The 13,074-nt window shown below is 41.8% G+C and overlaps 1 protein-coding gene across 1 annotated transcript in view; it reads left to right on the plus strand.

The window, feature by feature from the left end:
- Positions 1 to 235: 235 nt before the first annotated feature.
- The window catches only part of LOC102032521 (calcium/calmodulin-dependent 3',5'-cyclic nucleotide phosphodiesterase 1C), a gene marked incomplete at its 3' end in the record, with an annotated part of 110,056 nt that continues 97,217 nt past the window's right edge, over positions 236 to 13,074 (plus strand). The window contains exon 1 of the mRNA XM_005429308.2: positions 236 to 359. Coding sequence (XP_005429365.1) covers positions 259 to 359 — 101 coding nt within the window. The remainder of the gene's footprint in view (positions 360 to 13,074) is intronic.

Genomic DNA, 13,074 nt, shown 5'->3' on the forward strand with positions numbered 1-13,074 from the left:
ATCTGTGTGGTTTTGCAATCTGGAGATGAGCCTTTGATCCTCTTGCTCAGCCTGAGGATGGTGGCATGCTGGCACAACTGCCCCTCGTGTACATCTGAGCTCCCCAGAGCTACCCACACAGTTCCATTTGCAGGATGGGGGAGAAGTGTGTGCCAGAAATGTTAACTGCTCCCCATCAGCATTAAAGGGGAAGAGTGTGTGTGTGTGGAGGCAGCAGTTGTCATCGCAGAGCTTTAACCAAAGTGGTAATCTCCAGCTATGGAGTCACCGACTAAGGAAATTGAAGAATTTGAGAACAACTCTCTGAAATACCTACAGCCAGAGCAAATAGAGAAAATCTGGCTTCGTCTCCGAGGCTTGTAAGTAGTACATTTTTTTTCATCTCCTCCAATTTCCTCCCACTGTAAAAATTATTGTAGCACCTTTTTTTTCTTTCTTGCTGTACCTTCAAAATCTCCATCAGTTTCCATACCTGTTCTCCATAAATAAAGTTACTTTATCTTAGCAAAAGATCCCTTTACTTCCTTAAATTGAACTGCTTCTTACATTGAACACTTTCAAGTGGAAATATAGAAATGCCATTAATGAAGTATTTTAAGATATAAGTAGTTACTGGAATGCTAATTACTTCAGGTGTTATACTAGGAAAGTTTTGTTATAGCCTGAATGATACTTAATTGAATCCTTTGTTTTCAATAATCTTGCCCTTAGCTGCAGCATAGAGACCTTTTCTCCCACTACAATGTACACCATTTCTAGCACTGGCATGATGCATAAGTACAAAAATAGAGAGTGAAGGCACAACTGGAAAACATTTCCAATAGCATTTGTAATGGCAGCAAATTCATCTTCCACTGATTGGATTGTACTTATTAATTTATATGTTAAGCCTGACTTGCCATGAGATGACAGTATACTGCCTCCTGAGTAGAAAAAATATCTGTACTTAAAGAACTTGGCACTGCAGAAAAGAAAAAGTTATAGTGTCTGCCTAGCTTATTTGGAAACAATTTCTGGTGTTTTTCATATTCTCAGTATGTAAAATCCTGTCAACCATTTGCCCATAATTTCTTACCTATGACAAAGAGGAGTGTTACCACATTAAACTACAACCCTTCCTGTGTTCAGAACTGTTTATGTTTGGTTTTTTCCTTCAGCCTCACATGTTAGAGTTATTAAAATTTCAGCCCTCAAGAGAAAGGTAGGGGGGAAGGGACCAAGGAGGCTTGGAAACAGCAGAAGCAAAAGAAATGAAGGAAGGGTGGGCCAATAGTTGAAAACAAATGGGTTCAAGTTAAACTTGAGTTGCTTTTTGGGTGTTATTTTGTGCGAGCAACTATGGTATGTTTTGCAAAGCATAGCCAAAACTTCTGTAGGACTTTAAGCAATACAAGAGACATGCATTAACGTGTTTCTTTCAAAGCATCATTCCAGGAAGCCTGTTTTGTGAAGGAACCTAATCAAAGTAGATGACACCTGTCTTGTGAGCCTTCCTAATAGAAGAGTCACACAAAACAAACCCTCTATTGGGATTTATTTAATTTCTGTTTAATATAGTGTTTAGGAGCATGTGGATTTGGATTCTACCTGACTGAGTGGTTTTTTGTGGGAATGCTGGGCAGGTATATTCCTTGTGCTTGAGGGCCATGCAGGACTGGAGTGGGGTTTCCTCTATCACTGAGTGGCTGTTTGTGAGAATGCTGAGCAGGTGTGTTCCTTGTGTGCTTGAGGGTCACCATGTTTGGGGCGGGGCTTCCTCCATCTCTTGAGTAGTGGGCTGATTAAAAGAGGCCTCTGGAGAGTGCAGTGACCCAGGGCAGGCAAACAGGGGCAGGGCACAGCTCTGAGGGTGTAGCACAGCAGTTTGTGAAGCAGTTTGAGCAGTCACAGTTGTAGGATTTCTTGCTGGTAAGGTTTACTGTGGGTTGTGCATGGCATTTTTGTTGATTGGTAGGTTTTAGCATTTCTGGTAGTAATGGTTTGTACACGATTAAAAATTGTAGTTAATATGAGTGTATGTAATCAGGTGGAACCCTCCAAAAAGGATACGTCTGTCCAGACCTGTCTGTGTGGACTGTTTGAGCTTATCAGTGGTTTCAAGAGACATTGCAGAGGAAACCTGCCTGTGGTATGAACAGGTGAACAATCTCCTTTCACTGGTGGCTGAGCTTAGAGATGAAGTTGAAAGACTAAGGAGTATCAGGGAAAGTGAAAGGGAAACAGATTGGTGGAGTTCAGCCCTTCCATCCTTGAAGGAAGCCCACCAAGAGTTAGAGGACTCTCATGCCTCTCGCTCTCAGACAATAAAAGGTCACCTGGTAGATGAAGGGGAGTGGAAGTGGGTACCTACTTGAGGAGGTAATAATAAAAATTCCTCCCTACCCCAACTCCCAAGCTAGGTGCTACTTAGAATAGGTACGAATCCCTGGTTGGAGAGTCAGCCAGATGATTTAGAAGAAAATTATCTGCACAGTGAATCTCCAGATTATGACTCATCTGTGAGAAGGATTACCACCTCTAACATCAAAAAGGAAAGAAGGGTAATCATGGTGGGGGATTCCCTTCTAAGGGGAACAGAGGGCCCACCCCACAGAGAAGTCTGCTGCCTCCCTGGGGCCCAGGTCTGGGATATTACTAGAGACTTTCTGGGCTGATTCAGCCCTCTGATTACTACCCACTGCTGATACTCTAGGCTCTCAATGATGAGATTGAAAACAGGAGTGTCAGGGCAATTAAAAAGGACTTTAGGGCACAGGGACAAGTAATTGATAAGGCAGGCATACAGGTAGCCTTTTCCTCAGTCCCTTTGGTGGCTGAGAAAAATGGTGAAAGGAGTAGGAGAGCTCACATTATCAATAAGTGGCTCAAGAGTTGGTGCCACTGGCAGAATTTTGGACTTTTTGATCATGGGGCATCTTTTACGGCACCTGGCCTATTGGAACGAGATGGGCTCCATCTCTCTGTTAAGGGTAAAAGGTTTTTAGCTTGTAAACTGGCCAAACTTTTTGAGAGGGCTTTAAATTAGGTTTGAAGGGGGAAGGGAATGTAGCTGGTCTCTCTGGAATCAGGCTCAAAGGTGATAAGCCTGAGTTAGGAGCAATATCAGCAGCCCAGCTGAGGTGTATGTATACTAATGGGTGCAGCATGGGCAACAAACAAGAAGACCTGGAGGCCATGGTGCAGCCATGGAGCTATGATGTAATTGCCATCATAGAAACATGGTGGGATGACTCACATGGCTGGAGTGCTGCAGTGGATGGCTACAAGCTCTTCAGGAGAGACAGGAAAGGGAGAAGAGATGGAGGGGTGGCCCTTGATATTAGGGATGCCATAGGTATTGAAACCAATGATGAGAAAGTTGAATGTCTATGGGTAAGGATTAGGGGGAAGGCCAATAAGGCTGACATCCTACTGGAAGTCTGTTATTGTCCACCCAGCCAGGAAGAAGTGGTGGACAATTCATTCTATAAGCAGCTGGAGAATGTTTCTGAATCATCAGCCCTTGTTGGCGATTTCAACTTGCCATACTTTTATTGGGAACTCAGTACAGCTGAAAAGAGACAGTTCAGGAAATTTTTAGAGTTTGTGGAGAACTTTTTGTCACAGCTGGTGGGTGAGCCCACCAGGGGAGGGGCTATGTTAGATCTGTTCATTGTAAATAGAGATGGGTTGGTGGGAGATGTGGTGGCTGGAGACCGCTTGGGGCATAGTGATCATGAAATTATAAAATTCTCAATATTTGATGAAGTCAAGAGGAACATTAATAAGGCTTTTACACTGGACTTTTGGAGGGCAGACTTTGGCTTATTCAGGAAACTTATTCAGAGAGTTGTCTGGGAAATAATCCTTAAAAATAAAGGAGTTCAGGAAGGGTGGGTGTGCCTCAAAATGGAGATCTTGAGGACACAGGAGCAGATTGTCCCTATGTGCCAAAAGACAAGTCGGCAAGGCAAATGTCCAGGGTGGATGGGCAAGGAGATTTTGGAGAAACTCAGGAAAAAGTTTGTGGAAGGAGGGTTGGGTTTCTCAGGTAGTATTTAAGAGGGCTGCTAGAGTATGTAGGAAGAAAATTAGGGAGGCTAAAGTTTAGTTTGAACTTAAAATGGTGACTTTCATAAAAGATAGCAAAAAACGTTTTTATAAATATATGAATGGTAAAAGGAAGGGTAAGACTAACCTTTGTTCTTTACTAAATGCAGAAGGGAACTTTGTTACTTTAGATGAGAAGGCAGAGGTGCTTAACACTTTGTTTGTCTCAGTTTTTAGTGAGAAGACTTGCCCTCAGGATAACTGTCCTCTTGGGTTGCTTGATGATATAAGGGAGCAGAATGGTCCCCCCATTATCCAAGAGGAGGCAGTCAGAGAACTCCTAAGCATCTGGGCTATTCATAAATCCATGGGACCAAATGGGATCCATCCCAGGGTGATGAGGGAGCTGGCAGATGAACTTGTGAAGCTGCTCTCCTTCATTTACCAGCAGTCCTGGTTCACGGGCAAGGTTCCCGATTACTGGAATCTGACCAATGTGACAGCCATTCATAAAAAGGGTGGGAACGAGGATTCTGGCAATTATAGGCCAGTTAGCCTGACCTCTGTACCAGATAAGGTTGTGGAACAGTTTATTTTGAGTGTCATCACACAGAACTTTCACTCCCTGGCTGCTGATGGGCTGCCAGCTGCCTCTGCACTTTGTTTCATGAGGCTGGGCCTGCCTTTAATCAGTTTCCCCTTTTACCTAAGCAGTCCTCACCCTGCAAGAAATGTTTCTCAGGGATGTGTTGATTGTTTGCTTAATGCTCTCAGTAGCTGCTGCTGCCAGAAAAATATCTTGAGTCTTTTGCTCTGTTCTATTCCCCTTGCTTCATTGATATTGTCCAGAAGACAGTCTTTTATTCAGACATGCATTATTCAGCTCTGGACTTGGACACCATACAAAGTATAGCCAAAACTTCAGTAGGACTCCAAGCAATTACATGTTAGTCTTCCTTCCACACTCTAGTGGTTGCTAAAAATGCTGCTAAGATCGAAACCTTCTGTTCTGCAAAATGTATCAATTAAGATTAGGTGGGAGTCCCTTACAGGTCAGTGTTAGCAGTGGAGACCTTATTTCAAAACATATGGTTTCAAAATTGCATGATTGCTTTTCAAGCTGATTTTTTCTCTGTGGAGGTATGGGCAGTGGTGGCTGTGTTGGGGAATTCTTGTTTTAGCACTTGGAACCCTAGCTGTGAGACTTAAACATCCATCTGCTACTTACAACTCTTAAAGCTTCATGAAGTGACTTCAGTTGCCTGCTGATTTCTTAAGAACAGAGAAAGCACTGAAGCCCTTTTCAACACTAGGATTAGATGTTGCATCTGAGGACAAAGAAGAATGCAGAGGCACGTATTCAAAGAGCTTTGTGAGTTTCAGTAAAGATGTGCTAGTTTGTGGAAGCTGAAGATGCAGCTTGCAGGTATTTTTGGTTTGATTTTCGTTGCTTTTATGCCATAAAACACCACTTTTTTAGCTATTACAGTAGTGGTACATCAACACTGGCATCTGCTGGTTCCCTGCTCTGATTTACACATTGAAGGAGGAAAGGAGAGAAAATGGGCTTTAACCTTCTTCCCAATTGCTGGGGTTGACTTGCTAAGTACATAATAAATCTCTGCAGTCTCAGTCTTTCCTCATGTTGTTACTCTCATAGAATCAAGGTTGGAAGAGACCTTTGAGTTCATCAAGTCCACCCATCAACCCAGCATTACCACTGTAGCCCTAAACCACTAAACCATATCAGCCAGTGCCAGATCCAGACACTTCTTAAAGGCCTCCAGGGATGGTGATTCCACCACCTTCCTGAGCAACCTTTTCCAATGCCTGACCAGCCTAACAGTGAAAATTAAAAAAAAAAAAAAGTTAATCTAAATCTCCAGTGTCTCATCTTAAGGTCCTTTCCTCTGGTTCTCTCTTTGCAGGCACAGTAGGAGAGACCAGCTTCCACCTCACTACAACTTCCTTTCATGTAGTTATACAGTAATAAAGTTCCCCCTGACCTTCCTCTTCTCAAGACTAAACAAATCCAGATCTCTCAGCTCTTCCTCATAAGACATGTTTTCTAGACCTTTCATGACCTTGCCTTTCACTGGAAAGGCTCCACCACCTCAACGTCCTTTTTAAAGTGAGGCACCATCACTGAATGCAGTACTCAAGAACCAATGCTGAGTACTGGGGGATGATCATTTCCCTAGTCCTGCTGGCTACACTATTCTTGATTCAGGCCATCTATCATTTACCATTTACATGCCATTTACCTCCTTGGCCACCTGGGCACACTCCTGGCTCATGTTGAGCCAGCTGTCAACCAGCACCCCCACACTCCTTTCTGCTGAACAGTTCTTGAGCTACTTCTCCCCAGGCTTGTAAGGCTGCATGGGATTGCTGTGACCTAAGTGCAGAACCCAGAACTTCACCTTATTGAACATCATGCTGCTGTCCTCAGCCCCTAGATTGAGTCCATCCAGGCCTCTCTGCAGAGCCTTCCTATCCTCAAGCAGATCAACACTCCCACCCAATGTACTGTTTTCTGCAAATTTACTGAGGGTGCCTTCAATCCCCAGGTCCAGGTCATCAATAAAGATGTTTAACAGGACCAGCCCAAAAGTGAGCCCCGGGGAACACAGGTAGCAATTGGATTTAGCTCCAAGTCTCTGGGTCCTACCATCTATCCATTTTTTCCCTGCCAATGAGCCTACCCATCCAACCCGTGAACAGACAGTTTTTCTAGGAGAATGCTCCGAGAGACGGTGTCAAATGCTTCACTGAAGTCTAGAGAGGCTACATACACAGCCTTCTTCCACTAAGTGGATCACTTTGTTGTAAAAGGAGATCAGATTCATCAAGTAGGACCTGCCCTTCATAAATCTATGTTGGCTGGGCCTGATCCCTCGGTTGTCCTGCATGTGCCATGTCATGGCACTCAGGATAATCTCTTCCATAACCTTGCCTGGAACAAAGGTTAGGTTTCATAGGCCTGTAGCTCCCCAGACCATCCTTCTGACCCTTGTTGTAGATGGACATTACATTTACTAATTTCCAGTCAGCTAGGACTTGTCTGGTAAACCAGGTGTTTTGTTTAACCCTGGTCAGCATTCAAGCACCACACAGCCACTTGCTTACTCCCCACATCAGCAGGATTAGGGAAAAATTAGAGGGGCAAAAGCTAGAAAACTCATGAGTTGAGATAAAAGTTTAATAGAGAAAAAAAAAAAGCCATGGCACAGAAGCAAAACAAAACAAGAAATTATTTCATTCCTTCCCAAAGGCAGGCAGGTGTTCAGACATCTCCAGGAGATCAGGCCCACATCACATATAATGGTTACTTGGGAAGACAAAAGCCATCACTCCAAATGTCCCCCATTCCTCCTTTCCCTCACTTTATATACTGAGCATGATGTCATATGATATGGAATATTTCTTTGGTCAGATTACGTCACCTGTCCCAGCTATGCTTCTCCCAATTTCTTTTGCTTACTTCCTCACTGGCAAAGCATGAGACAACGGGGAAAAAAATCCTTATGATAAACATGACTTGGGAAAACCCCAAAATGTCAGTGTGTTATCAATGCCATTCTCATTCTGAATCTAAAACCGCACTCTTAATAGCCCCTGAAATTAACACCATCCTAGATGAAGCCAGGATACCAAGACTGCTGGCAGATGACTGAAAGTGGTTTGGCAAGTTCTTTTGCAGTTCTCTCATTATTCTGGGGTGTACTCACAGACTTGTGAGTGTGTAATTTACATAGCAGATCACTAACCATCTTCTCCTGGGTTATGGGGGCTTCACTCATCTCCTGACCACCAACTTCCAGCTCAGGGAGCTGGGTATCCTGAGGACAACCAGTTTTGATACTGAAGACTGAGGTAAAAAAAAGGCATTAAGTACCTCTGCCTTTCCCCTGTCACTATACTACCCTCTGCATTCAGCAAACGGAGACACTCCTTGTCCCTCGGTTTGCTGCCAGTATATTTGTTGTTTTTAACTGTGGTGGCCAAATCAAGTCCTAGTTAGGCTTTGGCCCTTCTAGTCTTCTTCCAACATGACCTGCAACATCCCTGTAGTCCTCCCAAAATACCTCACCCTCATTCCAGAGGTCATATATTCTATTTTTTTCCTCCTAAGGTCAAGCATAAGTTCTCTGTTTAACCAGAGTGGTCTTTTTCCCTGACAACTTATCTTTATACACATGGAGACAGCCTGCTCCTGAATATTTAACAATCCATTTTAAAGCACATACAGCATTCCTGGACTCCTTTGCTCTTCAGAACTCACAAAATCTCTGTCAAGCTATATCCAGGTGTTGTGAGACCCACCTGGTGCACAGCATCAAGCTCTAGGGCCCACAATATCAGAAGGACTGCTGGAGCACCAGAGGAAGCCATGAAGATGATCAGAGGGATGGAGCATGTCTCCTATGAAGACAGGCAGAGAGAATTGGGGTTATTCAGCCTGAAGAAGAGAAGGCTCCAGGGGGACCTTATAGCAGCCTTCCAGTAAGTCTACAGGAAAGCTGGAGAGTGACTTTTTACAAGGGCGTGTAATGATGGGGCAAGGGGTAATGGCTTTAAACTTTTAGAGAGAATGTTTAGTTACAAGGAAGAAATTCTTCTCTATGAGAATGGTGAAACAATGGAACAGACAAGTTGTGGACACACTATCCTTGGAAGTGTTCATAGCCAGGATGGACAGTACTTTGAATACCTGGTCTAGGTATATATCTACATATGCCGATATCTACTTTATATCTCCCATGGCAGGGAGGTTGGATTAGATGATCTTTAGAGTCTTTCAACCCAAACCGTTCTGTGATAACAAACAGCAATCTCTGAACTGTGACATGAATGGGATGCTTGAAATTGTACTCACTAAGAAATTTGATGGGCAGATAAGGTATAGACACACGTAAAGCAGTGCCTTTGAAAACTTCATGCTTTTGCTGAAAATCTGGAACAATAATCAGCATTTATGGCATATCCTTAGCTTCCTCTGCAAAGCACCCTGCATCCTGTCAACAGTGAAGAGGTCCCAATGATAGATCTTGCATAAGACCAACTTTTTATTGAAGTAAATGATGAAAAAACAACTGATTTCATTGAAAAAAGATGAGCTTTGGCAACTGAAAATGATCTGGCAAGTGTTAGTGCCACTGCTGAGTTACCTGTTTCACTGTCTTATCTGTATGTGCTTTACAATATTTTTAGAATTTCTTAGTTGCAAAATGTCACATAGGGAACAGCTGGTTCTACCTGTGACAGCATACTGATCTGATTAAATTTTATTTATGTGGCCATCATAAACAGGAAAGCAGAGAACTCTTCAATTCCAGAAGCACACTCTACATCATGGACTTTGTCCCTCAATATTTTAGCTCACAGAAAACACTAGGGTTTAAAAAAGTCCATCAGAAAATACCACTTTGTTAGGAAGTGTGTAAATACATTGGATTTCAAGTGGAAAATAAGAATATGTTAGTTAGTTTCTGGAGGTGAGAGAGTCCCAAAGGCTTTCTTTGGCCTTGGTTTCAGTCCTCCTGAAGGTCCTGAGTTTCTAGGTTTAAACTGAAGCCCTGTTTGCCCTGAGAGCAGAACAGAGCTACCTTCAATCATATTTAAATGCAACTGCTGCCACCCTTTTTTCTCATTTGGCTTTCTTGATGGACATAGTGAGGAATTATATGTCAAAGAACCATGTTAGAAAACCTCTCTGTAGACACCTTAGGTCCATGTTTCACTTTCATTATGGTTGTCAGTTCACAGAAGGATTAGGAAAGTCTTATTTGTCAGAAAGTGGATATTGGGTATGTGCTGGAGGCAGCAGTGCAGCCTAGAAATTCCTGGTTTGGATGAGCTGTGGGTATGGATATCTTGATTAGTTTTAGAGTTTGGCAGGGTCTGGTTGATCCATAATATTGTTGTTGATGTAGAGTGAAGAAGGGCCCAATTTTATCAGTAGACTAACGTAAGTTAGTCGTGTTTTATACTACCTGCGGTATAGTCCATGGAGGAGCAATGGGAACAAGAGAAGTGTCGCCACCTTCTAGTCTCATGCCTGACAAATGGACAGAGGAGAGAATGTATTCCAATAAGTAGAAGAACAGAAACTTCAGAAAAAGTAATTAAAATTGATGGTGTTTGCAGCTGTATTTATTTAGTAAACTGATACATTTTGCAACAGTCCTTCTGTTGCTTTGTTCGACAGACTGACTTTCTTTTGAATCTTAAGTCAATATATGATTCCTGTAGGTAACAAAAGAGTTTGTGTTTGTAATAGTAAAATGTTGCCCAAGCAATAATACGTACTTTGGTTTTTTCCATAATTATAAAAGAGCTTTTATTCTTCTGAGGATAGTACAAATGAAATACATTCATTCCAAGCCCCAAAAGTAATAAAAACACCACAATCTGTCATAGAAGAAGGGGTCTCCCTTTGTAATACTAATTTCAATGCTTTTCAAGTATCACTGCTATAAAGCTTGCAGTCCTGCAAGAAATGAAACAAATTATGTTTACAAAGATGAATTTAAACCTTAAGTCAAGGTGAAATTAAGAGTCTGTATCTGGAATTCTTTTAAAAAACTGTCTTGGTGGGATAGGAGTCCATTCAGAAAGATGCAAAACCTGGTGGAAGAAATCACTGAAAAATCCTCTCTGTGTGTTTTAAAAGCTGTGAGGAGAGGTGCTCTCCTAATCTGACAGCTTTTGATGGATTCAAACACTGTATTAAATCCAACTCAGACCTTGAAAGGATTTTTATTTAATGTGTTTCTGTTTCTTCCTGCAATTCACACAAAATTTTCCAGTTTCAGTCCTTTTGTCTTGTTTCTTCAAAAATCACTTCAGCCTCTTCAAAATCCTAGAAAAGGTCTGACCCTTATCCTGGCTGGTAGGTGAGGAAAGCTTAAAGTTCACAGTGACCCAGTAAATACTACAGAAACAGTGAAGCCTCTACAAATGCAAATTGTTCTCAAAATACTGAGAATTTGGATAAAGCAGAGCTGGTCTAGAAGGGCATGTTTCATAAGGATTCATGAGGCTGTTTCTGATCTCCTGAGCTGTGCTGTACTAGAAAGCATTGATATCAATGTGTTTTCAGTTCTTGGTCTTTGGTGTGGTGGGGGTTGTTTGTTGGTTTTTTTTGGTTGTTTCATTTATTTATTTTTTAAATTTGTTTTTTCTTTGTTTTCTTTGTTTTCTTTGATAAAGATAGGTTTTCTAAGTAATTCATAGCTTAAGAAAAGTTTAGCCCCATGGTGGTGCAAAAATTTCCTCTGACAGTTTTCCACCCAGAGTTGTGCTTAAATCTGAATTGTAGATAAGCAATAATCCTTTCTCCTGCAGACCCTAACCTTTCCCAAAATTTGTTTGGAACTGCCTTGGATATTCAAAAAGCAGATTAAATTTGAAGTTGATTACAGATAGAAAGAAACCAGAACTAAAATTTGCAATAGATCAAGAATGCAACTCAAACTCTGGTAAAACTCATTGTAATTAACTCAACAAATTGACTTCAGTGAATTCAGGATTCTTCAAAACAATTGATAAGGTGGATATTGGAGACTTTTGAATTTTCCTGGCCAAGAAGGTAGGTGCAGAGTTCTTGGTGAGAAATGGATCTATATGGTTGTCACAGAGAGGTTTGAAAGGCTTTGTCTCTGCCAAGAATTCCAATTCATGTCACAGTAGTCTGACATGCCTTCTTTGGGAGAGCTTCTATGCCTGTCACTCAGTTATGTGGGATGCAGCAGTTCACACAAGCTTAGGTAAGCAGCAGGAAAAGATTGTCATGATCTTTCTTGTCAAGAGAGATGTAGGAGACAGTTTAGTTTTTAAGATGCATATAGAAATGTTTGACAACAATGTATGTACAAACATCCTGAATGGCTATTTGTGTTGTTTGGGTCATATGCTGTGTCATCACTAGGAGTGATTTCTTACACTAATAGAGATAGATACTGCTCATGCACAAAACTCCTAGCCAAGACAGAAAGTTTCACAACATCCATCTGTAGCATGAATCCTGGCTTGACACAAAGCTCATTTCAACACCAAGATTAGCACAAGTTGGATGTAAGATCTATGCAATATTTAACAACTAAATCTATGCAGTGCCCTTGAGCTACGGCTCTGGCAGGAAGGGCCAAGGATCAGAAGTAGAGCATCCTTGCAAGGCTGAGCAGTTCAAATGGTTGCTGTAAATGATGCTCAGATCACACTTCCTCCCACGCCTCTTGTGGAGCAGCTGGTTTTCAGGGATTCAGTAGTAATAAGCAGTTACTAATGTCTGTTAAGCAATGAGTGTGAACACAAAATTTAGATATACTTCTCTACATATATTGATGCAGCAGGGACAGCTATAGCCAGATGGAAGAACTCTCCTTTTTCAGACTTGCTTGAAAAGTAAAAAGTGAGGAAGCTGTGGGAATTGAGACTGGGAAGGGAGAATCTTGAGGTCATCTACAAAAGAACATACTGATGCGTAAAAAGGTTGGAGAGGACAACCAGATGAAGCATTTTAAAAATAGAAATAAGAAAAAAGTGATGGTGGGAAAAGAGATAATCCTGTGAGTTCTTTGGATTCCCACATGTAAACACTTGTTCGATTTATATCCTTCCAGATTGAAATAGTTCACAGCACAACATATATGCAAGTCTTTTAGGAGTTCTGTGTTCTGCTGAAAATCACAGGGACAAGGACTGCTTTCAAAGGCGCTTGAAAATGTGCTCATTACCCATCTGTAATATTTTTTGCATCTCTCAGACTTTAGTGCAGGCTTTGAAGGAAAGTCTGGTTTCTGTGAGAACCCCACTGGTTGCAACTGCTGCCCAAAATACTGCTTCTGTATTACCTTCTAAGCATGTCCTTGTTCAGAAGAATGAGGATGTCTTCTCTAGGAGGCCATTGCTTTGTTTCATTAGAGGAAGGAAGAGCTTATTTGGTACTTGGCCACATTTTTGTTGTACTATCTGTCATAATTCTTCCTCCCATGTGTTTCCATTAATGCTGTCTGGGCAGTTATTTTTCCTTTCTCTCAT

The sequence above is a fragment of the Geospiza fortis genome, unplaced genomic scaffold (assembly GCF_000277835.1).
Source record: "Geospiza fortis unplaced genomic scaffold, GeoFor_1.0 scaffold197, whole genome shotgun sequence".
In the NCBI taxonomy this organism is placed as follows: Eukaryota; Metazoa; Chordata; class Aves; order Passeriformes; family Thraupidae; genus Geospiza; species Geospiza fortis.